At 46.9% G+C, this 27,311-nt stretch overlaps 1 protein-coding gene across 1 annotated transcript in view; it reads left to right on the top strand.

Moving 5' to 3' along the window:
- Bfsp2 (beaded filament structural protein 2) overlaps window positions 1-25,168 on the top strand; it is a 56,500-nt gene extending 31,332 nt beyond the window's left edge. The window contains exons 4-7 of the mRNA XM_006978674.4: window positions 3-164; window positions 16,218-16,349; window positions 22,687-22,907; window positions 24,948-25,168. Of these exons, the coding sequence (XP_006978736.3) occupies window positions 3-164; window positions 16,218-16,349; window positions 22,687-22,907; window positions 24,948-24,951 (519 nt within the window). The 3' untranslated portion in view covers window positions 24,952-25,168. The remainder of the gene's footprint in view (window positions 1-2; window positions 165-16,217; window positions 16,350-22,686; window positions 22,908-24,947) is intronic.
- Window positions 25,169-27,311: the final 2,143 nt, after the last annotated feature.

The following is a 27,311-nucleotide window of genomic DNA, read 5'->3' as shown; positions in this document are numbered from 1 at the left end:
AGGATGTGAAGGTTCTGTACAAACAGCTGTCAGGGTCTGAGCTGGAGCAAACAGATGTTCCCATGGGCACTGGTCTGGACGATGTCCTTGAGACAATCCGAATTCAGTGGGAGAGAGATGTGGAAAAGAATCGAGCAGAAGCAGGAGCCTTGCTCCAAGCTAAGGTAAGAGACAGGCCAGCATCTTCCCCTGGGCCCTGGAAAGAAGGAGGCCAAGCAAGATGGAGGCAGCCAGTATGTAGAAGAAAAGCAGCCTTTTAGCGACAAGCTTGGTCCCCGTAGAAAAAGGAGAAATGCAAACTAAAGTAATAATGCTTGTTTGCCTCTCTGAAATAAGAAAATGTTTAAAATGACAATGTTCAATTCTGGCAAATGTGTAAAGGATTCTCCACTGCATCATCAAAGATATAAGGTATAAGCTGCTATCCAACCTTTGAATAGGGATTTTATCTTCTGTATCAAGAGTGTTTATATGCTCCTATCTGCTACCTGCTGCCTGCTACCCACTAGCTGAACAATCCGGACAGCACCTTAAAGAAAGCATTAGGAATACAAGGGGTAAGGATGCAGCTCAGCGAAAGAGTGCAGAAAGAGGGAAAGGAGAAGTAGGGGGAGATAGATAGATAGATAGATAGATAGATAGATAGATAGATAGATAGATAGATAGATAGATAGATAGAGATTATATCTAAATCTACTCCCTGAAGCATTTTAAGGGTTAAATAAAAAGGTGGTAAAAATATATAAATGTCTTGCCGTAAGAGAAAAACTACACCATCACCTGACTATGTTATGTGCAATGAAACCTGCTATTAGAAAGGATGCTTATGAAGTAATTATAATGACACAGGGAAAGCCTGTAGAAAGCAAAATGGAAGAAAAGAAACTACAGAATGGTCTATACTAGGGACTGACAAAAAGGGTTTTGTTAAACAGTAAGTGCTTTAGACTTGGGAAGTCAGATGATTTCTGTTGCGGCCCCTCATCTTTGCCCTGTAGTGTAAAAGCAACCAGAAACAATAGATAGCAGCAAGCATTCCTGTGTTCCAATGAAACTCTATTCATAGCTGGGCATGCTTTTGATCCAAGCACTTGGGAGGCAGAGGCAAGTGAATATCTGTGAGTTCAAGACCAGCCTCATCCCTATAGCTAGTTCTAAGACCCGTCTCAAAAAACAAATTATAGAAACAGAAAGTGGACTAGACTTGGCTGTTAAGTTGCCAACTCCTGCTATATACAGTACAGCACGGTTCTCAAGGGGTGTCCACAAAACTTAGCCCAACATGTTAGTGGCATCAGCAGCGGGTTGCCTTTGAATAGCTGACTTACCTGACACTTGGAGATGTTATTTTTTTTTCTTTTGAGTATTTCGCAAGTTAATTTTTTAAGTAACCTGAATCATATTAATGAGGAAAAAAAGCCAAGTTGTATGAAACCTCACAAATAACAAAAGAATTACTAGAAAATAGACTCTAGAAGGCTTGTCCTTCTGGTCTGCCCCTGTTACTCACCTGGGGACCTGGAAATGAGAAGGAGAGGGAGGAGCATATGAAGGAACTGGGAAAGACAAGCCAGCCGCCGCTGGTGCTCAGCTGGTCAATTCCATGCCAAATGCACAGTAGGATTGTCTCAGAAATAGTGTCCATGGTGCACTCTAGAACAATTAAATCAGAAGTAGCAGAAAGACTTTGAGATTTTCTTATTATTATTAATAAAAGTTCTCAGGGGCTGAAGAGATGGAGCCATGGTTAAGAGCACATACTGCTCTTGCTGAGGACCTGAGTTTAGTTCCTATCACCCATAGCAGACAGCTCACAATCACCTGTAACTCCTGCTCCAGGAGATACAGCATCCTCTTCTGGCCTCTGATGCATTTGCATCTACAGGTACACACATGTGCATGCACACATGCACACATTCGTGGATACACTTAAATACTAAAGTAAGTCATTTTTAAAGTTCTCTGGACAGTTGTGACCTTTCTTCAGCCTTGAAGGCCATGACAATCCCAAGAGCTGCCAAAGACAAAAGGAGGACCCTTCGCCACTTGCCTCTCCCTGACTCTCCATCCCTCAAACCCCTAATGACCAACAGGACCATTTTAGCAGGATCTTCCCCGATTCTGCATCCCTCAAATGTTCATTTTTACCCCACCCCTATTTCTCCACTCCTGTTCCCCACCCCCTACCCTTTCTGTTGGGAGATATTACTACATCGAGTAAAATGAAGTCAAATCAGAGAGCAGATCTGCCTCTTTTTAAAGAGATGCATGAATATTGAAGGGGCCTGGGGTCCATCTAAAACCATTCTCTCAAGCACTGAGTTGTATTTAAGAGATGAGAAAACTGAGACCCAGAAAGTGCAAGTGAATCCCCAAGGTCACTCGGCTGATTGGTAGCACCAGGCACAACTCTGCTGGCTCCGAGTCTAAAGAACTTCCTTCTGTAACGTCAACTTCTTTCTTCCTCTCCTTCTTCTCCTTCTCCTCCTTCTCCTTCTCCTTCTCCTTCTTCTCCTTCTCCTCCTCCTCCTCCTTCTTCTAAACTTTTGAAACAGTCTCATATATTATAAGCTGACCTCAAACTCCATATGTAGGCAACGATGACCCTGAACTCTTTTTTAATTATTTATTTTATGTGTATGTGTGTGTGCCTGAGTGTATGTATGTGTGCCACATGCATGCAGTGCCAGTGAACGTCAGAAGAGGGCATTAGATCCCCCGATGCTGGAATGACAGGCAGTTATGAGCTACCATGTGGGTGCTGGGAACCCACATGGTCTTCTACAAGAACAGTGATTACTCTTAGCCACTGAGCCATCTCTCCAGTCCCACCCTTGAAATCTTGATACTTCTGCTTCTGCCTCCTAAGAGCCAGGCTGACAGGTGAGCACCACCACACCCATCTGGTCCATTTGCTTGTTTGAGTTAGGGTCTCCCTGTGTAGCCCAGGCTCTACCTGATCTCCCCATTCTCCTGCTTCAGCTTCCCATGTGCTAAGATTACAGCTGTGCCATGAGAACACTATCCACAGAATCAACTAAGCAGGGCTCCTAGGGGCCTACAGAGCCTCAAGCAACAATCATGGACCCTGTATGGGTCTGAGCTCCTCTGCATATACTTTGTGGTTGTTGTGGTAGTTTGGATGTAATTGCTCAATAGGAAGTGGCACTATTGGGGAGATGTGGTTTGTTGCAGTGGCTATGGCTTTGCTGGAGGAAGTGTGTCACCGTGGGGGTGGGCTTTGAGGTCTCATATATGCTCAAGCTACATCCAGTATCTCAGACCACTTCCTGTTACCTGTGGGATCAAGATGTAGCTCCTTCTTCACTCTCAGCTCCTTCTCCAGCACCATGTCTGCCTGCATGCCTCCATGTCCTGCCATGGTGATAATGGACTAGACCTCTGAAATTGTAAGCCACACAATTAAATGTTTTCCATTATAAGAGTTGCTATGATCATGGTGTCTTTTCACAGCAACAGAAGCCCTAATGAAAACAGTTGTGTAGCTGGGTGATCTTGTGGGGCTCCTAACAGTGGGAGTTAGGGCTGTCTCTGACTCTTTTGCCTGAGCTTGGGACCCTTTTCCTCCTACTGGGTTGCCTCATACAACCTTGATATGAGAGTTGGTGCCTAGTCCTATTGTACCTTGTTATGCCTGTTTGTTTGATATCCCTAGGGGGCCTGCTCTTTTTGTGAAGGGAGGAGTGGATCTGGAGGAGGGGGTGGGAGGAGGACTGGGAGGAGTGAAGGAAGGGGAAACTGCCATCAGGATGTTATGTAAGACCGAAGAATAAAAGAAAAAAAGACAAAGTTAGTTACCACTGAGAAGAGAGAGTATGGGAGATTAGAAAAAAAAAAAAAGAGTACAGGTGTGCACCACCACACCTGGCTGGCTGTCTTTCCTAGCTCTGTTTCCAAAGCTATTCCCAGGAAGCCCAGCCGTTTGCAGCCTGACTTCCCCTCCGAGCACTGCTGGAGTGCACACCACACTGAGTGACTGTATCTTTAAAAAATGGTCTGGGTCATTGTTGTTATCTAAAATAAATCCTGCCTAGTGTGAAAATTAAAACCCCCAACAAAACTAGCAATTACCATTCACCCCGTCATCTGCTAATCATCATCAGCTCAACAATAATTCAAACATTAATTCTGAACAGATCCATTAGTGTTTTTGACAGAGTGATCTGAAAGCCACATCTCACAGAAGACACACAGCACTTGTTTTCATTTGGCCAGGACTGCCTGGGCCTCTTGCAGAGACACAGAACTCAGAAAATATTTGCAGAACGAGTGATTTCCTCTGATTGTCAACAGAGATCCGAACTGACAGCCAGAATTCCTGCAATAAATAGCTCTGTCGGCCGTGCCTGTCCCCTCGGGGGTTGACATTTGCCTGCCCTGAGCATCTCAAGTCTGCTACTTGGCAGCAGAGCCAAGTGGGAAGGCTCAGCACTGCTTCCACAGGCCTTCAGAAAGGGAAGGAAAACACACATTTAATTACCTTTTGGCCCAAGGAGGCTGAAAATTAATTAACATGATTAATTTATGTCTTAGTTTATGCTTCCCCAGAAGCTGATCTGGAGATAAATAGTGGAGTGGCGGTGATTTATTTGGAATTAGTGGGTGAGTCAGGGGTGGGAGCAGCAGTAAAGGGGAAGCGGAGAAGGGAACCAACAAAGGCTGTCTTTGAGAGGAGCAGCTGAGTTTGGAGCAGAAGCTCAAAGGGATGCTGAGAAGTGGTGCAGACTGCAGAGGAAGGAGGCAAGGGGGCTGCAGCGGACATTGATGCTTCAGCTATCTGCTGGCCAAGTGACCTTCCCAGTGCTTCGGGGCAAGCTCAGGCAGAGATGCAGAGTCAGGCAGTGGGGAGCTGGACCATGAAACACTGAAGGCCCGAGGGAGGAAGACAGGTGCCCATGAGCATCTGACGCAACTAGAGGCCCAGCTTTTTCTGGTATGTGCTTGTTGGTTGTCTTGGGTGTGGTGTGTGTGTGTGTATACAGATATGTGTGTCTACAGGTGTGTGTGTACAGGTGTGCATGTGTGTGTATACAGGTGTGTGTGTATATATAGGTGTGCACGTGTGTGTGTGTGTGTATACAGATATATGTGTATACAGATATGTGTGTCTACAAGTATATGTGTGTACATATGTGTGTATGTGTACAGGTGTGTGTGTGTGTATATATATATAGGTGTGTGTGTGTGTGTGTGTGTGTGTGTGTGTGTGTGTGTGTGTGTATAATCAAGAGGACAAGCTCAACTATCTGAGGAATGCCATCTACCTTGTCCAGTTTTTTGTTTGGGGGTTTGTTTGTTTGTTTGTTTGTTGAGTCAGGGTCTCTCATTGGCCTGGAATACAGTAATTAGACTATAGGCAGTCCAGCAAACCCCAGGGGTTCCCCTCTCCCTCTGCCTCTCCAGCACTGGGATTACAAGTGTCACCACCACACTGGCTTTGTTGGTGCCTTTGTTCTTGACGTGGGTTCTGGGACTCAAAGTCCTCATGCTTTCAGGGTAAACACTTTACTGCAGACAGCGATCCCCGCAGCCCTGTTTCTGCATTTGTGGTGGGGACGAGCCCTCTGACACCAGGAACAAAATTAACCATTCTTCCTCCAAGTGGTCCACATCAGGCATCTCCCTGCAGCAGTGTGACATCCCTAGTACAGCCACCTTTATCTTCAGCTCTAGAACAGCGCGGGTCTCAGTGAGCAGAGGGGGCTGGTTTCACAGAGCAGGGTTGAAGACCGTACAAACAAAAGAAAGAGCAGTCACCTCAAGGCCACTTGACTTGCAAACTGAGGACAGAGAGACAGAACAAGAGAGAAACAACTGATGCGAAGGTCAAGGTTGCCTTTTTGGTGTATTTTGGGATTAACTCTGACAGAGAGATTTGGCAGCGATGTGGCTAACCTTGAATTCTCATAGTCAGACAATCAGCTGAGTTTCACTCCGTGGGTGGAATCTGAACACAAATGACTCTATTTTTATTTCTTCTCCTGCTACGCTGAGGCCTTCCAAAGGAACTTGTTTGAGAATGGTGCCCTGCACTTTTATTATTATTATTATTATTGAATTTTAGTCTTATTTATTTACTTCTTATTCATTGAGTCAGGTTCTTGTTATGTAGCCCAGCCTGGCCTCCAATTCCCAATCCTTCTACCGATGCCTCCCAAGTTCCTGGGTCATAGTATATGTCACCCACCAAGCTAGACGTTTTTAAAATCACACCAAATGTCTACACCTCTTGTACACCAAGAAATTCTTCCAATACCAACCGCATGTCCCACGATTTGATTTAGTTCTGGCATCCTGTACCTGAGGTTTTTGCCAGATCCTATAGGTTAAGGGTTCAGTTCCACTAACCTGCCCTTGACTTCAGCTGACAATCAAGTCTGCCCTTCTCACTTCTGATCAACTATCCCTACTGGGGGATTTCCATAACCCCCTCCTCAGATCCCATTAACTGCTAGAACAGTGCTTGTTTTCTCCCATTCTCTATAACGGACGCGGCTCCGAACAGTCAAGTGGGATAGATGCATGAGGTCAGATGTAGGATGGAGCTACAGAGCTGTGTCCCCTCCCAGAGCACCACCCTCTCTCCCCACACCTCCACTGCCTACCAACCTGGAAGCTCTCCAGTGCTTGCGTGGCCTTCTGGGGTTCACGCTGCCTTCATTCTAGACATAATTAATTAAATCACCATTAGCAATTAAGTCAGCTCTCACTGATTCAGTCCCTCTCCCCTCCCTGAGTCAGGAGTGAGGGTAAAAGCTCTAGCTTCTAATCACAGCATGTGGTGAGGGGAGCCACCAACCCCCACACCCTTTAGGGTCTCACTAAAGACATCTCTTTAACATGAACGTGAGTGTTGTTAAACGAGGTTTGTTACCAATGATAGGAAAACACACTCCTTTTATTTTTATTTTTTTCACTTTGGAGCTATTTCAGGATCTAGAAACAAAAACTAATCATAACTGAGAACACTCCTTCGGCTCTCATCATCTAGGAAGTTGCCAGGGTTTTAAGAGCTCTGGCTGGGAGCCAGAGACAAAGACCAAAAATATCAAATATGTTTCATTATGTCACAATATCACACATTGGAGTACCTTCTCCAACCTGCAGCCAAATGACCTTACAAAGACCACCTGGGTAAATCGCTGGAGTGTCTGCTGTCATCCACCCCGTTCCCAGCAAGCCAGGAAGCAGAGTGCTCACACAGAAGCAGGGTCGGTCCATAATCCGCAGATACTGTGGTCAGACATCCCCACTAAAGGATCCGTAACTGGGGACCAAGCATTTAGACACATGAGTTTGTGCAGGGTAGCTCACATCCAGATCACAACAACTCCCATTTCACAGATATATTTAACAGAAAGAATGGGAGAGGAGGCTGAAGGAAGGGGCCAGAGGGGAGGGAAGGAGGAGAGAGAGTGTCTTCTGATTTCCCTGATTTCATGTAAGCTTTTCCATCACAGAATGTGTTCATTTCAGTGGTGGCCTTTGAGCCCCACAAAAATGATGCTCTGGGCAGCCCAAAACACACTTTCAAAGGTACTATATTCTTTGGGGCTAGAGAGATTGCTCCGCAGTTAAAAGCACTTGCTGATCCTATAGAGGGTTCAGTTCCCAGCACCCACGTGGCAGCTCACAACTGTCTATAACTCCAGTTTCGAGAAACCAGATGCCCTCTTCTGGCCTCCAAGAGTACCAGGCATGCATATGGTATACATACATATAGGAAAAATATTCATACTTATAAGAAAATTAATCCATTAAAAAAAATAGGTCTGTTTCAGCCAACAGAAGAACAGTATCTGTGTTGGGTCCTTGGTCTGATTAAATCAGCCTCACCCTGATGCTCTTACTTTTGATGAACTTTAGGCCAACCAACTTAGAGGCAGGACACTTTCAAAAGCTATTCGCCTCGTTATATAACATAGCCTAGTGGTTTGAAAATGAAATGGCCCCCAAACTCTTTTGTGTTACTGTTAAGAGGTGTGGCCTTCTTGGAGTGGGTGTGTCCTCATTGGAGGAAGTATGTCACTGTGGGGGCGGGCTTGGAGGGCTCCTATGCTCAAGAGCCCAGTGTGTTAGTCTACTTCCTGTTGCCTGCATATCAACATGTTGCAGCTCCATTCTCCAGCACCATGTCTGCCTGCATGCTGCCATGTTTCCTACTGTGATGATAATAATGGACTAACCCTCTGAACTAGAAGCTAGCCCAAATTAAAATTGTTCTTTTGTAAGAGTTGCTGTGGTCATGGTGTCTCTTCATAGCAATAGAAACCCTAAGACACCTAGTCATGAGCTGATTTCAGAGGGCATAGACGGAGGAGGCCATCTGAGAACTCCATCCTCCACCCTACTACCACTGAGGCAGAGATGAAATTGTCCATTGTCTGCCTCCTATCACCTTCAGCCTACCTCCCCCTGAGGAGAGAAGCCCTCTCTTCTGGCCACGGGCAGACCTTTGCTCCCTTACCCTAAGCTGGGTATGCAGTCCTTTTCTGGCTAGCAAGTTCTGTTCTTCCATCTTACCCTCCTTGTGTGGTGGTCCCTCTGCCCAAAGCCAGCTGCACACCCCCATTTCCAGAAGTCTCATCCTTCCATTTGCTCTCCGCCTCTGCACAGTATGTGGAAACCAGAGATTTATTCCGTTCCCACCGCTCCACACTAGTAGCCACCTGGTTGGGAGAGAACGTGGTCCCTGGGGCCTCAGCCCCTTAACAAACAGATCCTTTCCCTGCTGTGCTCAGACAAGAGATCCACACCTGCCTCAGGGCAGCTTGAGGCATCTGTGATCAAGAACGTTCTCTAAACTTACCACCATCGTGTCTTTAACAGTCAGAATGATGGGCTGGACATGCTACTGAGAACGAAGAGAGGTAGGTAGACAGAGAAATCGTGAGGTTTCCGGATGGTAATAGTCGCAAAGCTGAGAAATTATACAGTGGAACAAGAATTTATATTCCTGTCAAAGACATATCGGAGAGCACCTTTTTCCCCACATCCTCACTGATCATATGTGCTCAGTATTTTAGGTAAGAAAATTATTCCTCGGTATAGTTCTGATTTGCCTTTCTCATATTTTAAGGAGGGCAGACATTCTTTCGATACACTGGATTCCATACACGTTTGCTTTCCCGTGTACTGACAGATCATGCCTTTACCCTTTTCATTTATGTTTTGGACTCATTACTTAGTTTTGCTGTGACTCTTTTTATATCACAGAAATTAGTTCTGTCAACCAGGCATGGTGGTACATACCTATGTAACCGGAGTTTTCCCCAGGCCCACCCAGCCCCATGGTCCCACAGCCACTTATAAAATAATCACTCAGAGGCTTAATATTATTTACAAACTATATGGCCTATGGCAAGCCTCTTGCTAGCTAGCTCTTATATCTTAAATTAACCCATTTCTATTAATCTATGTTTTGCCATGTGTTCCTTGGCTTTACCAGTCTGCTGGCATGTTGCTCCTTGGGCAGCATGCTGGCATCTCTCCAGACTCTGTCTTTCTCTTTCCCATCTCTCTCCTTGGATTTCCCACCTGTCCTAAGCTACCTTGCCATAGGCCAAAGCAGCTTATTTATTAATCAATGGGAACAACATATATTCACAGCGTATAGAAAGACATCCCCCAGCATAACTATAATCATTTCACTCAGGAGGTTGGGGCAGCCAGATCACTGCAAGTTTAAGGCCTGCCTGAGCTATGGAGTGAGACCTTGCCAAAGGGAAAGAAAGGTAAAGAAGATAAATCAGTCCTGTCTCTGGAATGCAAGAATGTGTGTGTGTGTGTGTGTCTGTGTGTGTGTGTGTGTCTGTGTGTCTGTGTGTCTGTGTGTGTATGTGTGTGTGTGATATAAGGTATGTCTGTATATGTGTGTCTGTGATGTAAGGTAGGTGTGTGTGTGTGTGTGTGTGTGTGTGTGTGTGTGTGTGTGTGTTCCAGTACTGAGTTCCTGTGGCATGCTACATTTGTGGCACTTCTGGGCACGGGAAGAGAATCAGAGTAGCTGATTTTTGAAACCGAAAATAGAGACTTCCTGTTGAGTAGTTCCCTCCTGCCCTTTGATTTTTTTTTTTTTTTTTCTGTTCTGTTCTGTTTTTCAAGACAGGGTTTCTCTGTGTAGCTTTGCACCTTTCCTGGAACTCACTTGGTAGCCCAGTTTGGCCTCCAACTCAGAGATCCGCCTGGCTCTGCCTCCCAAGTGCTGGGATTAAAGGCGTGTGCTACCACCGCCCAGCTTTGATTCTTTACTGAAGAAAATATAGACATTGCAAAGGCTGCGCTCAGGTTCATCTTCATATGTTTTCAAGCCCTCGAGTGGTCAGCAACCAGGAGTTGAATGGCCGCCTGCCTTCTCACTGTCCGCTGAAGAGTCCCACTCACTCATGCATTCACAGCCCACAGGCAGAGCTCATGCCAGGTCTGAGGCTTTGGTTGGTACTGTGCATAGTCCCTGTCTCAGAAGGATGCCTTTCCCTGGCTACCTGGTTTGCCTGACCCCAAAGCATCTCATAGATGCTTTTAATTGGCTGTTCCCATAAAAGATATAAAGATCCTACTTCTAAAATAGGAGATTTTCAAAGATGAAACAGCTCAAACCATCCCTGGGGAACTAAGGTACTGTCACTCATATTCCACACATAGCCGTCTCCTAGGAGACAAACAAACAAGTCCCTTAAGAGTAGGATGATCCTAATAAACAAAGACAAAAATACTACAATTCAGACTTCTCCGATAATTAAGAAAAATCTATTTTTTCTCCCTAGGCCCATTGGTGAGTTGCTTTTAGCAATACAGTATGTTTAATTGCATCCAAGATAAGGGGTGGAGCAGCAAGTCCCTGAGGCCATTACCTCAGATGTTTCTTTTGTCAGCTTCCACACAGTCTGGGAATCGGCCCTCCATCTCAGAGAAAAACTTCAGAAGCCAGGTGACTCTTGTGTCCTCTCTAGGAGCAATGTGACCCTGCCTCGCCAGGCCAGCATTATGCTCATGTTGAAGTTTCACTGAGCGTCATACTACTTTTTAATACACCCATGAGGATGCCCAGTGCCACTGGGCCAGGCTGAATGGCATCCAGACTTCTCCCAAATAAATCCTGCATTGTACAGAGGAAAAGGGGGGTGGGGGGCAAATCAGGAAAGCATGGCCTGCCTGTCAAAATCTCTCAGCAGCTAAATAACACATGGTACCTCAGGACTAAAGTGGTTTATAAAGCTTATAACCATGGTAGCTGGCCTTCCTATGGAGAAAAGATCTGGTCTAGTCCCATTCACAGGAGGCCTTCTTCCTTGAGTACCCAGCATGTGCTGGGCCCACATTGTTGACCTTTAGTGAAGGCTGTTAAGTATGCCCTGGGCTTGAAGGGCCAGTAAGCTACCCAGAAGGATCAGGAGTATTCGCTGCGTACACAGTTTCTACAATCTAGGGAGGCTGGGTGGGAAGCAGGAGTAGACAGGCTACCATTCCACACAGCAGGATGAGACTTGCCAGCAAAGCCCTGGAACAGATCAGTTCCTGAGAACTACCAGGTGACAGAGACCCCTCCAAGCATTTGACAGATAAGCTCTCAATCCGTTCAGATAGGAGTTCTGATTTTCACCCATTACTGAATAAACTGAGGCACAGAATGGAGAGGTAATACCTAAGACCATGCATGTGGCAGAGCCACACTCTGACTTCAGAATCAACACTCTGTTGGTTCTTTTCTGCTTTTGGTTTGAGACAGGGTCCTCTGCAGACCAGGCTGGCCTTGGACAGACTATGGTGATGAGGATGACACTGAACTCTTGTTCCTCCTGCCTCTGTCCCCAAGCGCTGGGATTGCAGCCGTGTGGCAGCACACCCAGGATTGACACTCTACTGCTAGGCTCAGATGGGCAGACAGATCATGTAGATGGGAGAGTGATTCAGTTTCTTAAGAATGAGCAGGGCTGGAGTGATGGCTCAGTGGTTAAGAGCACTGACTGCTCTCCCAAAGGACCCAGGTTCAATTCCCAGCACCCACATGGCAGCTAACAACTGTCTGTAACTCTAAGATCTGACACTTTCTACTCTCATACACACATTCTCCAACTCCCATAAAGGAAAAACCTTTCGCCAGGCCGTGGTGGCGCACGCCTTTAATCCCAGCACTCAGGAGGCAGAGGCAGGGGGATCTCAATGAGTTTGAGGCCAGCCTGGGCTACAGAGTGAGATCCAGTACAGTCTGTGCTGTTACACAGAGAACCCCTGTCTTAAAAAACAAAACAAAAAGAATGAGCAAGGGACATCTTATAGGCTGTGAGATGGGGAGTCTATGCTGGGGTTGAAGATATCCTAGATTTCTGTCAGGATGTTTCCAGAACAGTGGTCCTCAACCTTCCCAACACCGTGACCCTTTAACACAGTTCCTCATGTTGTGCTGACCCCCAGCCATAAAATTATTTTTGTTGCTACTTCATAACTGTAATTGTGCTACTCTTATGAATCATAATGTAAATATTTGTGTTTTCCAATGGTCTCAGGAAACCCCTATGAAAGGCTTGTTCAACCTCCGGGGGTCATAACTCACAGGTTGAGAACCACTGTTCTAAAGCAAGATGCTGTGCCCTCTTCTTCTGGATCAGGCGCCCTTGTGACCCTAGGAACCATTGCTTCCCTTTCTCTGGGACAAAGAACACAACAAAGTCAGCATGCTCTTGTGAAATCTTAAAAGCGTGCTGGCCCCATACTCTTGCGAGACTGTTGTTCCTATCTAGTTCAAAGCCGAGCACTCCCATGACTCTCTCAGACCCACAGCAACTGCTTGGAGAAAGGCAGACACACCTGAGCTCCCGATAGCTAGCTCAGCCTGGACGCATGATCTACCAGAACACCCGCTATTTCCGAGATCTGGGAGCGGCACTGCTCACGTGCTACTCTCTCCCGCTAAGAGTCCACTCTGTCCTTACCCCACAAAGTAGTGTTTCCTTCAGTTTTGAGTCAGAGCTAATGCTGCTTGTGAGACTGCCAATGGTGATCAGAAAGAAAAAAAAAGGGGGGTCTGGTTTAGCGCTGTCTTTTTCCCATTCTCCCCTCATTTGTTCCCCAATAGGTAAACTCCTAAGCACTTGATTATGATTACAAAGTGTGGGTGTGTGGGTGGGTGCAAGTGTGGGTGCACGTGGGGAGCCCAGCAGTTGATGTTGGTATCATCCTCAATTGCTTCCACCATACTTTGGAGATGGGTTCTCTCACTGATTGGCTAGGCCAGTGAGTTCCAGGGGTCCTCTTGTCTGCACGTCCCACCCAGCTTGGGGTTAGGGCACCCAGGATTTTACATGGATATTAAGGATCTGAACATCATGCTTATGGATCAATCACTTTGTTGACTGAGCTATCTCCCCAGCCATGATAGTAAGTGTGTGTGTGTGTACGTGTCTTTTGAGACAGGGTCTCCTTATGTAGCCCTGATTGACCTGGAACTCACTGTGTAGACCAGAATGGCCTCAAACTCACAGAGAGCGACCTCTTACCTCACAAGTGCTGGGATTAAAGGTATATACCGCCACCCCCAGCTATATTTTTAAAAAGATATTTATATTTTACTTTATGTGGATGGGAACTTTACCTGCATGTATGTATGTGTGTACCACTTGCATTCCCGGTGCCCTAAGGGTCAGAAGAGGGCATCAGATCCCCTTGGAGTTACAGATGGTCATTAGCTCCTGTGTGGGGACTGGAAACCAAGCCTGGATCCTCTGCAAGGGCAGCAAATGCGCTTAACCACTGAGGCATCTCTAAGGCACATGATTATAATTTTTGAGTGTGAAAATCTCCATCACCTTTCAAAATGTCAGCATGCTCTGCTGACCCGGAAATGGAGCCAAGACTTCAAAACCTAGGTACCAATATATTTGAAATCTATCATACACCCTAAACAAATACACTGAATCCTACCTCCTCAAGGTCTGGGATCACAAGACTACTGTGGAGTCCATAAGGAGAAAAATGCAGGCATGGGGTTGAAATGGAAACAGAGAAATATTACAGTTGCCAGAAAGCAGAATCCTAAGGAGTCATTGGAGAAGAGCGTGAAATATTTTTAGGAGTTAAAGCAATTAGCTGTGAGCATCTCATGTGCTAATGATTTGAAGGGCAGGGTTACAGGAGTAAATGATTCTGGAATACACAGTGATCAAACGAAATTTTTTTTTTTCTCTTCCAACTTTCAACCGGAAGAAAGCCTCTGGCTGGTGCTGGCAGGTCTTTCTAACCTCTGCAATGCTTGGTAATCTTACCTTGCAGCAGAAAGGCAGGCTGTAAGACTCAGCCGCCAGGCAGGCAGGCAGGCAATGGGTAATAGAATCGATTACTATTACTTGGCTCTCGTTTTACTAATGTTTCAGTCATCTTCTGTGTAAGCTGAGCGAGGATGTTTTATCAGTCCCTTTAGCCATCTAGAGCTCTGATTCCATGGACCCGGCACCCCTGGAGTGAGCAATGCAGACACCCAAGCTCCATCTGGGGTCTCCTGCATCACAACCTCCATTTTCAGATTCCCAGGTGATGCTGAAGTCCATGAATGTATTAAAATGAGGTGATCCAAGGAAATCTAAGGGAGGCCATCTCCAGTATCAAAGGTCTTAGGTCAGCAGGCTGGCAGAGACAGCTGTGTTAAGAGGGCTGAAAGCATGCCGTGGGGTACAGCTGCCTCTGACTCTCACAGGCCATGTGACCATAAGTAAATCACTCCATCTCTGTGCCTCCGTTTCCTTGTGTCAACTGAGGATAATAATGGCATGTGATTTCTCAAGGTTGTAAAGAGTCAATGAGATAATGGACTTAGAGTTATTCATGGCATAGAATAAGAACCTAATGCATATTAATTATAGTAATAGCAGTAGTAGTTGTATTCAACACACAGTGGATTTCAACAGTGGATTGGTAGTTATTACTTTTTTGTGGTACTGAGATCAAACCCAAGACTGCACATTCTAGGCAAGTGTCTTCCTTCCCTTTGAGCTACAGTCCCAGTTATCTATAAAAGCTATAGGGATGGCTCACCAGGTGGTACTTCTGCCAAACTTGACCCCTCCAAGTTCAATCCCCAGAGCTCACATGATATAGGGTGAGAACTGTCTCCCAGAGATTAGTGTTCCTGCTACTGATAGGAGCATCTTGATGGGAGCTTCTTAAGTGGACAATTAGAACGGAGGGTTCTGTGCATGCTTCTGTAAATATTCATATGTGGCTCTAAATGGTACTTTCAGGAAGCTAGGAACTTAGCAGAGAAAATAGAGGCTTCCTCGACCTCTCTGCCTACAGCGTTGGCTCAGAGACAACACATCAGAAGGCACCAGGGGGAAAAAAAGAGGATGACCTCATTTTATCATCCACCAGCAGAGGACCTGCCCCCCTGAATGCAATGGGAGGAATCAGAACCCACCCATCTCACTCTAGCCAAAAGGTTCAGAACGCAGCCCTCCCCCTTGTATTCACAATTGCAGCTGCACGGATTTGTACAATGAAAAGGGGCCAGGGCCCAGAGAGCTGGCCCAGCAGGTGAAGGCACTTGCCACCAAGCCGGATGACCTGAGTTCAGTCCCTGGAACCCACATGGTGGAAGGAAAACTGGCTCCTAGAGAGCGTCCTCTGACCACCACCTGAGCCCCGACCCGTGCGCACCCACATGAACCATGGCATATCCCTTGTGTAAGCACATTTCTGCAATGCTCACATAACAGCGAAAATACCTTCACAGATCTCAGATGCTCTCCATGCCATTAATCAGTGCATGAAGTATTCCTGAAAGGAGGCATAAGAAACTGGAAACAGGAAAACTGTGTGACTAGAACATAAGGGGAAAGGGGGGTCTCCTACTGCTATTGGAGAGAGAGAGAGAGAGAGAGAGAGAGAGAGAGAGAGAGAGAGAGAGAGAGAGAGAGAGAGAGAGAGAGCGCACAGACTAAAGCCAGGGTTATATGCATGCTAAGCAAGTACTTTGCCACTGAGCTACAGTCTTTGCCAAGTCTTTAGTAAATCTTTTGAATGTATTCTGGTTGTAGGCATCAAAGGTTCAAAACAACTTTTTGTATATGAACTGGTTAGCAGGCTTATAAAGAGGTGAATATTTTTCAGTCTGGTAGAGAGTCAGTTTAGAAGGGGCTGAGGAAGAAGGGTGGGTTCAGGTTTTTGACTCATCCCTGTTCACCCTGTGTCCTGACTCTCCACAGCAACAGACAGAAGTGGTCCATGTATCCCAGACCCAAGAGGAAAAGCTGGCTGCTGCCCTCAGTGTAGAGTTACACGACACTTCATGCCAGGTCCAGAGTCTCCAGGCTGAGATGGAATCTTTACGGGCTCTGGTGAGTGTGCCAAAAAAAGGCCTTGGCGGTTTGCGTGTTTAACTCTCAACTGTCAGTTTGAAGTCTCACAGGTCGCAGTTCGCAACAGGGCTTCCTTCTCACAGGATGTGGTTTTGGCGCCTGAAGTGTCTTCTGACCTCTGAGGATCATCAGACACTGACTCACACCTAACAAGTGTCGTGGACACAGCAGGGCCTGTAGAACTAACTGTCCCTTACCTGCCACTGCTGGGGATGCTGGCTGCTAACACTTGCGGCTGTCCCTTTTCGGCTGCCCTGCTTCTTCAAAGAATTGCCATCAGTCAAACAGAAGACTCCCGATCCAAGAAGTTAGGCCATGCCCCTGCCCTAGACAGTGACAGACTGATGGCTTTGAAAGCCCAGCCTACTAGCTTCAAAGTGGAAACAGCTGTCCAGAGCTCGCTCTCCATAGACTCAGGCAGTAGCCAGCTTTCAGAGAGGCCATTTTCTTGCTTAGCGCTCTCCCTGCCCTGCCTCCTTTACCTCAATCAGTCCCCCTTTTCCTGAGAGTAATCCTGAGGATCCTTGCCTCAACCTCAAACTAGTAAGCTCAGACTCGCTGTGGTTTGCAAGCAGGTGCCTTGCAACTACTAATTATTAGTAATTAAAGTAATTACAGTCAGCCCTCTGTATCCATGGTTTCTCCATCTGTGGATTCAATCAACCTTGGACTGGAAATATCCAGGAAAAACATCGCACCTGTTCCACACTTGTGCAGCCTTTATTTCTTACCCATGTTCCCTAAACAACAGCCTAGTCATCATCTATATGGCTGCGCATTGTACAACGTAAACGTCATCTAGAGATACTTCACAGAGATTCAAGGAAATATGCAGGAGGATTGTGTAGGTTATATGCACATATGATGTCATTTTCTGTAAGATATTTGCATCTATAAATTTAGATATCCGCAGACATCTTGGACCCAACCCAATACAGCTCCAAAGATGACTGAATTAAGCTTCACCTTCTGGGTGGGACTGAGCTCTATTAGGGTATCATGACATCTCCTTCATTGTTCTAACTACAAAACATTGTTGGAACACATGTATGTGTCGGCATGCTTTTAAGTCTATATCACTCACAAGAACTCACCGTGTTCCAGGAGCTATACCAAGAGCTTTGGGAACATAAGACTAATTAGACATGGCCTCTACTCCCAGAGAATCAGTGACTTCTGTAGAGGAATTGATGTCACCTTAAGAATCCCAAGGCTCAGCATGTGAGGGAGTGACAAGTGGGGAGACCAGCCCCACTATGGGAGTCAGTGTGTTTCTCTTTTTGGTGGGTATAGAGAAGGGCACAGTTGGGGCGGAGTCTAAAAGAACCCCACACACCATGAAGTCTACATCTGCCTCTGCTCTTCCTGTGAAATTGAGGCGTGTTTCTCAGACTGTGATCTTGAACCCCGGGCTCCTCTCTTCACTAGTCACATGACCCTCTGAACTTGTATTTTCTCATTTGTCTAGCAAGGATCTATTTTAGTCACCCTGTTGACCTGCTATCTTGGTGGCTTAAGACAACAGAATCATATGCTCCATCGTCCTGTGATTTAGGCAGAGGTCAGCAGGGAGAGTTCTTCCCTAACCTTCATGATGTCTGCTGGGGTTGGGGCACCCACTAGGGGCTTCTTCAGCTCACATGGGAGATGCCTTAATTGTGAATCTGTGTCCTGCTCTGAAACCTCTCCACAGAGCTAGCTTGGACTTCCTTGTACTATGGTGGTGTTATTACTACAGCTGGACTTCTCATGTGGAAGCTTGCTTCTCTTAAAGAGCGAGCATAAATCTACCAGCCCCTTGGCCTCTTAGCTTTAGAGTTTCTGAACATTACATATATCTTACTCTATTGGTCAAAGCAACCACAAGAGTGGCGAGATCCAAGAAGCCCCAACTCTTAGCAAGGTCACCTTGAGAAGAACCATGTGGGATGGTGATAATTGTTGCAGCTGCCTTTGGAAATGTGATCTGTCCTAGGATCAGAATAGAGCTGACCTCAGAAAGTCACCGGGACAACTAATTAGATAATGTATGTCAAGCCTTTTACACCGTTCCTGACTCAGGCAAGCAGTCAACAAATGGCATCTGTTATAATTTATCATGCAAAACCAGAACCTCTGACTCGGGAACCCCCAGTGGGCATCATCAGCCACCTGGTCACCTCACTTCAACCCCAGGCTCCTAACTGTTGGGAAATGGAAAAAAGAACTCAGACGCCAACCAGAAGACTTCAGAGTGATGGCATTCCACCTATGCTCATGACTCAAGATGGGCTAGCTCTGTCCCCTGTGTGTTCCAATAGATCAACATTCCCATTACTGTGCCTTACAGCCAAGATGAAGAACACAGACTGGGGATGGGGGAGGACTAGTTCATCCAGCTATCCTGAGTCAAAACAACCCATGCGTACACAGTGCCATCACTCTGGTAAGCCAGACAACTTTGTTGGCCGGACTTTCGGCTCCCTTTGCCACTAGGGCACTGTTTGTATTGGAAGCCAGGCACCATATAGGCCTACTGAACTCTGTATTTAGTGGAATTCCAGCCCAGAATTTGTCAAAAATAAGTATTATCTTGCTTCTGGGGAAATTTGCAATTCAAGAAAGTCCCTTCCAGTCTTCAGAGACCCGGAGGAATCAAGAGCCTCTGTGGGTCTCAGAGTGTTACTGGTGCTGTCCATGTCCCTAGGGCTATGGAAGCTGCAATGGGAGTTGGCCGTAGATGCTCAGGCTCAAACATCTCTGAAGAACCAAGCCTCTCCTTCTAGGATGTCAGGAGCTTGGCCCTATATAGTGGTTCATGCCTTTAAACCCAGCACTTGGGAGGCAGGTAGATCTCTGTGATTTTGAGGTCAGCCTGGTCTACACAGTGAGTTCCAGGAAGGCCAGGACTACATGGTGAGACCCTGTTGGGGCACAGGGTGAAGAATGGATGCCAGGAGCTTAGGTGAAGATGCTAGACATGGACTCTAAGGGTGGAATAGAAGGTCCACAGGACCTCTGATAAGGGGTCTCATGAGTGTACCCCTGGGACAATATCCAAGTCAGCAAGGAAAACCCTTTGGCCACACGGGGAGCTCACCTAGAATGTGGGGCAAAAACTGTAGACAGACAGTCCAAGCATGTCCCTGTAAAGTGCTTCTCTAAATCACAGATGTCACAGATCCAGTGTCAACAACTCACAAAGAGGACACAGGTTTAGAAATCTGTTCAAGACAAAAAATCTAACTCCTATATAAAACAAAAGAGAGAAAACACAAGGAGATGGGAACAAATGTTCCTTAGTCTAGGCCATTCCTGCATGTTTGCCACAGACCCCACCAGTGAACTAGCAACCAGGGTCAGAGGCTGATGGTCTACACATAGTGAGCTCACACTGCTTCCTAAAAGGCACTAGGCTGGGCATCTGACTAAGGTTTCACATGTCTTGAGGAGCTAAGAAGATCCAGAGGCCAAGGAGATTGCTCAGTCAGTCAAGTGCTTGCCCTGAATTCCATCGCCAGAGCCTGCATATTTAAAGGAAGGAGAGAGAGGGGGGGGGGCAGGCATGGTGGTGTGCCCTTGTAATCACGGCACTGGGGAGGACAGGTCCAGACTACTTGTTGAGTTTCAGGCCAGAGAGAAACTTTGCCTCAAAGAGAAATGTGAACAGTGTCTAAAGAATAATGTCTGAGGTTGTCCTCTGATTCCACACACACATACACGTGTGTACACCCACACAGACATGGGTGCCCACACACACATGAACACACATGCTTTAAGCTAATATGATGACCTTTGCTTAACAGCACCACAAACAAGAATCTTCCACTTCAGCTACAGAAGTCAGAAGTCTGTTTTACAAAACATCCCTTCAAGGGGTCCAGTAAATTAATTCATCAAGATTTGAGTGAATCCAACTTAGGAAAAGAGATTTGTTTTTGTGTTACATTGCCAGTCATGGTAGCACCTGTGCTCAATCCCAGCACTCGGGAAGCAGAGGCAAGCAGATCTCTGTGAGTTTAAGGTCAGCCTGGTCTACAGAGTGAGTTCCACAACAGCCAAAGCTATGAAGAAGGAGGAGGAGGAGGAGGAGGAGGAGGAGGAGGAGGAGGAGGAGGAGGAGGAGGCAAGTCCTGAGGCTGCAGAAATAGAGAGACGGCTCAGCAGTTAAGAGTGTATGCTACCCTGGCAGAAGACCCCAGTTCAGTTACTGAAACTCATGCCAGGTGACTTACAACCACCTGTCACTCCAGCTCTAGGAGATCATCTGGCCTCCACGGGCACCTGCACTCATATGTACACACCATCACATAGACACTCATGAATCCATAAATTAAAAATAAGAAAAAATTGGCTGGAGAGTGGCTTAACAGTTAAGAGGACTTACTTCTCTTAAACATGTATACTTAAACATGTATGTACATACACATAAAATAAAATAAATAATAAAAAATGATATAAAATCTCTTCAAAGCCAGGTACTAAATTATAAGGCCACCATACCCGAGACTATTAAACCTGGGCACACTGATGGCCAGTGCTAGCTTTCAGGGCACAGTACACAGGAAGATGAGGAGAAATAGGTTTGCAGTCTAACTCAATGGTCCTCAACCTTCCTAATGGATCTCCAACTATAAGATTATTTTTGTTGCTACTTCACAGCTGTAATTTTGCTACTGTTATGAATCATAATGGAAATATCTTATATTCAGGATATCGGATGTGCAACCCCTCAAGGGATCTCGACCCCTTGGTTGAGAACCACTGGTAACTGCTGAGAAAAAGAGCAGTGGGACAATAAATGTAACCATGTGGCAGGCGCCTTCACCCAGGCAACACATGGACCTGGGTCTGCACAGGCTCTTTCCTGGCACTGAGAGAACAGAGACAAGTTTCCCTCTAAGTCTTGCCATCTTGTAGGACAAGCACATCCATGTGGTGAGTTCAAAGACATGCATGTGCCTGGGGAGCCATGGAAACATAGGAAGCTCCTAACCCAACTTGTTTGTAGTAAAGACTGAGGAGCATTGAGGAAGGCTTGCTAGAGAAGTGACGCCTGAACTTGAACTTGAGGATGTATAGGAATGAAGCAAATGAGAATGCTGCAGAAAAAAAACAATGCGAGGCTGTGCACAGTGTGGTATACCTGTAATCCCAGCACTTGGCAGGGGGATGGGTCTCTGTGAGTTCGAGGCCAGCCTGGTCTACATAGTAAGTTCCAGGACAGCCAGGGCTACATAGTGAGACCCTGTTTCAAAAAGAAAGGAAGAAAGAGAAAGGAAGGAAGGAAGGGAGGGAGGGAGGGAGGGAGGGAGGGAGGGAGGGAGGGAGGGAGAAAGGTGGGAAGGAAGGAAAGGAGGGAGAGAGGAAGGAAGGAGGATGGGAGGGGAAAGAAAAGAGAAACAATATGAACCCAGTAAGCTTCCATGACTAGAAATGTTGACACAAGTGTAGAGTAGGAGGTGAATGGGAAGACACAGAACCAGCCATGGGAACCGTACCAGGGCTCCTTGGGAGCCACTGTTGTGAGGTTTAAGTAGAGGATAGGAGCCCAGAAGCGTACTTTGACCAAGGCACCTTAGGAGCTGTGTGGGCAATGTAGGAAGTTAGAAACTAAAATCAGGGTGATGAGAAAAGAGGCCACTGAGCTGACCTCGGGTGACAAATGTCCAATCTCAGGCCATGGTGTTAGGAGAATAAAGGTGAATGTAAAAACCTCAAGGGAGATGTAAGAGGCAGGACTCAGAATCCATAAGTGGCAGTGATGACTGAAAGTCTGGGACACATCTTCCCCCAGTCTCTCCAGCTGACACACCAAAGAGGAGAGTCCAGGGGTTCAAAAGCAAGCCGCTGGCTCTGTTTTGGAGTTGTCAGTATGTATTTCTAGTAAGAGGTTCAATAGCAGGCCCGAGGCTGAGGGAGAGGGCTGCGCTGGAGGCATAGTGCAGGCGTCATGAACTGCTGGCAACCTGACTGAGGCCATCAGCCATGCAGACCCAAAATCCCTGCTCGAGGATCTCTAGCTCCTGATGGGGCAATGGGAACCTACCAAGGAGCAGAGGGCCTGGCAAGGATGTATTACTAAACACCACAGGAAAATGCTGAGAGGTAAGGGTCAGATACAGCCATTTCGGCTCCCTCCTGGTCATCCCCTCCTGCCCATCCAAAGAGTCGATGAAGCAGAGCTCTACCTTCTTATTCTTCCCTAGAGCCAGATTGATCTCTATCATTCTCCAGAGTTGACAACATCATTGTTCCAGAAAAACATGGGCAGAGCAAGTCAGTCATACATGTCCTACCTGGAGGGCCCAGCCCGATGACCTTCACTCTTTTGTAGAAACGAGGCCTAGAAAACACCTTGCATGATGCCAAGCATTGGCATGACATGGAGCTGCAGAACCTGGGTGCTGTGGTGGGCAGGCTGGAGGCAGAGCTGGCAGAGATCCGCTCGGAGACGGAGCAGCAACAGCAGGAGCGGGCACACCTGCTGGCATGCAAGAGCCAACTGCAGAAGGATGTGGCATCCTACCATGCCCTGCTGGACAGAGAGGAGAGCAAGTATGTCTCACTTCCGCCTTATCTACAGGAAGAATGCACATGGAGGACAGGGTGGGACTGGGAGGGTCCAGAGCTGGCCGGAAATACACAAAGCCCTGGGTTCAACCCCCAGCATTGCATAAAACTCTTCCTGATGACCCCACATGCCCCATTTCACTCAAGACCAGGAGGGAAGAGGGAGTGTCAAAAGGCCTTTTTCTTGAGTGACTCTTAAATTTTTTTTGAAAAATGGAGATTTTTATTTATGATTATTTTATGGGTATGGGTATTCTGCCTGCAAGCAAGTCTATGCAACATCTGTGTGCAGTGCCCATGGAGATCAGAAAAGGGGACTGGAGTTAAGACAGTTGTGAGCTGCCACACGGGTGCTGGGGATTGAACCCAGGTCCTCTGGAAGAGCAGCCAGTGCTCTTAACTGCAAAGTGGTCTCTAGCCCAACTCTCAAACATTTGGAGGAGGCTTCTTGTTGACTTTCTTTTATCTGACTGGCTTACCTGCCTACAAGGGATGCTGAGGAAACTGTTTCATTTGGACTCTGCAGAGGAGTCAAGCAAGGTGTCGGCAATGACAATGGGGTTGGCCAGCATGTCTGCCCAAGTCATACACACACACACACACACACACACACACACACACGACCTTGTGAGCATATGTGCATCCTCTCTAATCAATAGGCACATTCAGAGACATACACATCAGTCTCGGGGCTTAGTATCATTGGAGAGACTTGCTAGAAATCCAAATCTTTATTTTTTTTTTCATTTTCTCTATCTTCATACCTCCCTCCAAGATCTCCTCTATGACACATTGAATCAGAAATTGAACAATAAGGGCTGGAGAGATGGCTCAGCAGTTAAGAGCACTGGCTGCTCTTCCAGAGGACTTGGGTTCAATTCCAAGAATCTACAAAGTGGCTCACAACAGGCCCAGGAGATCAGACACTCTCTTCTGGCCTTAATGGGCACCAAGAATGCATATGATGTACAGACATATATGCACACAAAATACCTGTACACAATCAATCAATCAATCAATCAATGATTTTTTAAAGCAACACTATGAGACAACTTAGGGGAGCTGGGGAGCTGGGTCAGCAGGTAAAGGCATTCCTTACACAAGCCTAACAGTCTGAGTTGAACCCCCAGAATCTACATAAAGGAGGAGAGAACTGACTCCATGAAAATGTCCTCTGGTTTCTATACATGTGCTATGGCATTCGCCCACATGTGTGCACGTGTGTGTGTGTGTGTGTGTGTGTGTGTGTGTGTGTGTGTATGCGCGCGCGTGCGCACACGCGCGCGCACACACGCACATGCAAATACTAATAAATAAAAATAGAGTACAAAAGCCAGCTTAGAGGTCACATAGTCCATCTCAAGAGTGAATGGGAAGGCCCAAATGGGAGGGGTTTGTCCATGGTCACACACAGAAACTGAAGCAACTCTGGGTCCTGAGCCCAGGTTTCTGGACCCTCTCCCAGAGAGCACAGCATCCCGTTTGGGGAAAGAATGACCAGAGAGCCACCTGCAAACCTTCCAGCCCCTCCTTTAAGTGGAAAACATCATCTCTCTCCCCCAACTGTCTTTTTGTCCAATTGCTTTCTGTGGAATGTGAAAGCCAGATGTTCCTAACAAAGCTAAACCTTTCAGATTCCTATGCACATCTGAGTAAATATAAAAGTCATTTTAAATAAACATGGGGGAGTGAGGGAGGTGGGATGTAGTTCAAGAACATAAGCACCCGCTGAGTGGCTGTTCAGCAGAGTCCAGCCCTAATCCCTGGCTGCCTCCATTCCTTCCTGTGCCCACCAGAATTTCACAAATCCCCAGTTACTGATAGGAACACATGTCCCAGAGTTCCGGAAAAGTCATTTGTCCAAAATCCATCAAACCACAAAATGAGGATTCGAACCTTGGCCCTGTCTTATTCCAAAAGCCAAATTCTTGCCCAAAGCACAGCTTCCTTTCCCACAGTCCTGCCATGGTGTCTTTCCCGGTGTTCTGTCTCTCTTGCTTCTGATTCACCTGTGTTCCTTTTCAGCTGACGGGAAAAACAAAAATAACTTCCTTCTTCCACAAAGACAACTACCTTCTTCAGCAGCCCACCAGCGAGGATGCTTGAGGAACTTCCGTCGCTGCTGGATCCCCCGGTTGACTCAGCCGGAGCTGGAAAGCTTCCTGGGAGTGGAGAGGGCCCTTCTGCTCTCATTTAGGTAGTCTGTAGTTTGAACAACCTAGGCCTCTCCAAATAAATGCTTTGTGTGCAGCTCCTAGTCCGCCATTTTGTGTTTAACTTGCTGTTGGTGCAGAGACAAGGTCGTTCTATCTGCATATCTCAGGGGCCCTTGGGGATTTTCGTTGGTATTGTGTGTGTGTGTGTGTGTGTGTGTGTGTGTGTATGTGTATGTGTATGTGTGTGCGTGTGTGCATGTGTGTGTATATGTGTGTGTGTGTGTGCGCGCGCGCGTGTGTGCGTGTGCATGTGTGTGTGTGTGCGCGCGCGCGTGTGCGTGCGTGTGCGTGTGTGTGTGTGTGCGTGTGCATGTGCGTGTGTGTGTGTGTGTGTGTGTGTGTGTGTGTGTGTATGTGTGTGCGTGTGCGTGCGTGTATTGTTGGTTCACAGGATGAACCCCGGGGCCCATGCGTGCTGATTATCTACTGTCGCTACACTACTTTCCCCATACTAGGGAGCCAGTCTTAGATAGTTCTAGAAGGGACCTGGAGTGATAACACCTGTCTCACCATTCATTGCCTCGGGGTTTATCAGCACACAAGCGCTGTTCACTCAAAAGTTCTGCTCTTGACAGGTACCCAGGTGAAACAAAAATGTACACACACACACACACACACACACACACACACACACACACTTTTGTCAGAACAGGGATTAGCCTGTTGCTTTATTGAGCACACCATAATTACAGGCATCACAGGGCATTCCGACCTCGTGAATGACCTGTATGCATATTTACACACACACACACACACACACACACACACACACACACACACACACACACACATCTCGTTTGCCCGTGGCACAGCACCTCTCCGTCAGTTTCAGTCCATGGGAGACTAATTAGGTTGTGGTTGTTCACCCACTGGCAGCCTCAAAATTTCTTCTCAGGACCCTCACGCCAGCCCCCTCAAGGCTTGGGCCAGCCAAATATAGTTCATGCATCTGCTTCCTACGCAGCCAAGAGTCTCCTGCCTTCAGATTAAAACTGAAACCACCACCTGTGTCCTAGCACGGGCTCTCGGTGCTTCTGAAACCACACACCGCCATACCACACCACCACAAACTTAAACACTTCTGTTTCCGTCACCTACCTGCTACACCGAATTAGACCAAGAACTAGAAGCTGAATCTTTGTCCCCTTTGTCACTGTGAGCTGCTCACCCCAAAAGAGGGGTACATCCAGTGTAGGAATATTTGAAGACTTTGGTATGTAAAGTTCCAAAGAGACAAATAAACATTGTTTATCTTTATTTAAAAACAAACAACCCCCCCAAAAAAAACAAAACAAACCTTTAGAAAGAAGCAAGCTGTCCTGTTGGAATTGTATCAGATAGATTTCCCTGCTAGCCTGCAAGACCAAAGAAATTGAGTTCATGAGTCTCCCGGAAGACCAGCCACTTACTTAGACTTTGCACAGTATCTTTGCATAATTCAGTCCATTGTCTAAAGTATAGAAATAGGCAAGGCGCCACTTACGCTCCATTTCAGCAGAGCATCCACTTCCCCTGCAGCTGCACGCTATGGACTGCTCCTAATTGAACCACCTGGGTACAAGCCACTCCGGAAGACCGTGCAGCTATCCCAACTATGTTGGATGCCGCAGGTACCGTGGAAGGTTGCTTTTCTTCCTTATTATCATTAATTATTGCCTCCAAGCCAAGATCTCAGTTCCCAACCTCAACACAGCCTGAGGCCTGGAAGGCGAGGACCCCATGCATTCCCCCCCCCACCCCCCCCCCCACACACACCCGCAGAATCTGGAAGCCGCTGGAAGGCGGGGAGAGTCAATGTGCACAGCTCTGTCCCAGAAGCACACTGCGTGGGGCTGCACACTTCAGACAACTTCAGCCCTGCAAGCTCAGAGAGCAGGTGCTGCAAGTCAGTTAGTTAATCGCCTTTTGGCAGCGAGAGCCATGACTGGCTGCTGCTTCCAGTTCCCCAGCACAGACGCCTGCTGCTTCTAATGAGGCTTCATTAGCAGGTATGAAAAGGCCCTGCTGGCCCCTGGACGCTGCCAGCTCCTTTTTGAAGTGAGGCTTCCTCTTGAAACATCATGGTACAATTACCCATTGGCAGTGGTTCCCTGACAGGTGGCGGGGGAGGGGGAGGCTGCTGCTGTGGTGACAAGCATTTGTTCTGGGGTAGATGGGTGAAGGGCTCTGTCTG

Source organism: Peromyscus maniculatus, chromosome 7 (genome assembly GCF_049852395.1).
Source record: "Peromyscus maniculatus bairdii isolate BWxNUB_F1_BW_parent chromosome 7, HU_Pman_BW_mat_3.1, whole genome shotgun sequence".
In the NCBI taxonomy this organism is placed as follows: Eukaryota; Metazoa; Chordata; class Mammalia; order Rodentia; family Cricetidae; genus Peromyscus; species Peromyscus maniculatus.
The sequence above is the reverse complement of the archived record's forward strand: the minus strand, read 5'-3'. Positions and strand labels throughout refer to the sequence as shown.